The 2,488-nt window shown below is 38.5% G+C and overlaps 1 protein-coding gene across 1 annotated transcript in view; it reads right to left on the bottom strand.

The window, feature by feature from the left end:
• The window catches only part of LOC118327484 (up-regulator of cell proliferation-like), an 8,058-nt gene extending 5,576 nt beyond the window's left edge, over positions 1-2,482 (bottom strand). Inside the window, 5 exon segments of the mRNA XM_035660856.1 lie at positions 561-659; positions 758-835; positions 1,326-1,400; positions 1,499-1,558; positions 1,901-2,482. Coding sequence (XP_035516749.1) covers positions 561-659; positions 758-835; positions 1,326-1,400; positions 1,499-1,558; positions 1,901-1,935 — 347 coding nt within the window. The 5' untranslated portion in view covers positions 1,936-2,482.
• Positions 2,483-2,488: the final 6 nt, after the last annotated feature.

Raw genomic sequence — 2,488 nt, 5'->3', positions numbered from 1 at the left:
CTGGAGCCAGTGTTTGGTTTGTCTCTTCTGGGCTACTATAGAAACATGGCGGAATAGATACACTTTAATATTAATCAAAAGTACTGTCAACACCAGGGCTCACGGGGAATCACATTTAGTTTGAGCTATATGCGACCCGAAACGTGTTTTTTTGCTCCACGTCTATTTTTCTTCCCTCTCACATGCATAAACTGATTGTGTGTTACGATACGAGCGTTGCAAAATGCAGGTGATCTACAGAATACTGTGCCTGAATGCATCCTGTGAGCTGCTGCTTTCGTTACATGAGCTGTGTGACACCATGTCTAAACAGGTCGCGTGAGTGAAACACAAGCCATAACGCAGGCTGTGTAGATAACTGTGTGTCTGTTCTGTCAATAGCGTGTGAGACAGGCAGCTGAAAAATTGCAGTTGAAGCAGCTGCTGTAGACACACCATGAGTCAGGTTATCTCTGGATTGGATTTTGATCTTAGAAGTGTAATACTAAAATGCTGGTGCACTCCAACTATTAATGTAGTATATGTAATAAGTGTCTCACATATCACCATATAAAACTGGCCTTTCATCATGTTGGGAATCTCTTGATCCAGAAGTCTCAGACGATGAATAACCGGATGAGTCATAAGAGAACTTTGTCTTTGGATAGTCCCGACTGACACTGAAAGGCAAAAAAAGACTATTTTCCATCCATCTCAAGAATCTGTAATTGTAATGTCATTTTAAGGTAACTGTGAGGTTCAACATGTTTTGTCTTACTTATGATGTGATGTAAAATCCCTCCCCTGATTAGTCCTCTGTGACTCCAAACTGGACTTTGCACGGTTCCCTTTTGCCCTGAAAGTCATAACGGCATCTTGCTCTGTTATTCATAATCAGAATGTAACAGTAAAAATGATAAGGTGCAGATTACAATGGGTGTTACAACATAGAGGTTGGTCTTCAGAGACAGTATCTAAGTAATAATAAGTAAATACAGTGTAGAACAAGGAACTGGCCTACTGTATATAATAATATTACATATACTATGGTCCTACTGTTTGCTTGTATGGAATTGTATATAGTATCCTTTGACTTGTTTGCAATTGTTTTTTACAGTTTATAGAGCTTGTCTGTATCACTGTATATATTTACATTCAACTTGCTATCAGCACACCAGACTGTGTGTGACAGGTTTTTGTTTATATGAAAACAGCACTCATAATGCCATCTGAGCATGTCACCAAGTTGTTAAATTTATCTAAGAATTTCTTTTGTAACTAATTAACCTTCTGCTCTTTCAATAATAGCACATGAAATATACAGTAATCTGATCAGTAACTTTTACCTGTTGTCATCAGGAGCTCTGCGATCAGGTCTTGGTACTGGATACGCAGCAGACGGCAGACATGGTATCTTTGACCTGAAAATCATTAGACACGCAACGTTACTATACATGTAACTGCTAAATTAGACAGATGTAGCTTTGGTATCAGACAGTTTAAGATGCAGGAGAAATACCTATGTACGTTCATAGTCACATGTCCACCCCACGGCTGGGGCATACCATATGGTAAATTTCTGAAAGGAGGCGATAAGAAAAAAAGAAACACTAAAATTGGATATGTTAAAGACAAAGATGCAGAAACTATAAAAGAATATTCCATCCATTTACAAGGCTCAAGTTGACAAGTGTACATGAGGTTACTCCATGCCTCATAACCAGACACTAATGCTGATGTCCTCTGTCTATAAGTATTATAGAACAATCCTCAGATGCAAGAATACAGTATGTCACATTTGCAAACTGTTATTTTGAAAACAAGTGGAAAACCCAGCATAACTGAGAACTTTGTCAGCAAAGTAAAATGAACACTGCTGGGACAAAAAAAAAAATGTAATAAAGTCACAAGTCTGTCTTACATTTTCTTGTCAAAATTAACATGGCCATTGTCCATTGAAGACAAGTCTGACTTGTAGTCAAAATAGTTATCATCTGGTCCCGCCGATCTGAAAGAATGACAACATCAGTTAATTGATCGTTGAACCCCTCAGCAAGAACAGTGCAAATGTCTATAGGCAGTCAACTATATAGGCAGGCCTGTCAAGCTTTAGGTTGGATGCGTTGAAGCAGAGAGCTGATCAACATCTACAGAGTTTGGTGTCTTTTTCTATCCTTTTATTTAACAATTTGTTTATGTGCCCTAATGACAGCTGCAATTGTTAGCATGTGCTAACTAGTGTAACATGAGGGTTCGGTATGTGGTGGTGTATCACTCTTTATGAGAATAAACAGCAGGATGGAGACGGATGACTTTCTCAAGCGGTACTTTACTGAACTTCACAACTCACAACAACTCCACTTCCTTGTTCGGACCTTTCACGTGACTGAACTAACCAATCAGAAGCTAGAACTTAGACTGAGGTAAACGTGAGGGAATCAGAGAGGCAGATTCAACAGAATATCCTGACTGTGTTAAATATGTAAATAATAATTGTGTAACATAAATA

This window comes from Morone saxatilis, unplaced genomic scaffold, assembly GCF_004916995.1.
Source record: "Morone saxatilis isolate NCDOM2014 unplaced genomic scaffold, NCSU_SB_2.0 Contig17, whole genome shotgun sequence".
Taxonomy (NCBI): domain Eukaryota; kingdom Metazoa; phylum Chordata; class Actinopteri; family Moronidae; genus Morone; species Morone saxatilis.
The sequence above is the reverse complement of the archived record's forward strand: the minus strand, read 5'-3'. Positions and strand labels throughout refer to the sequence as shown.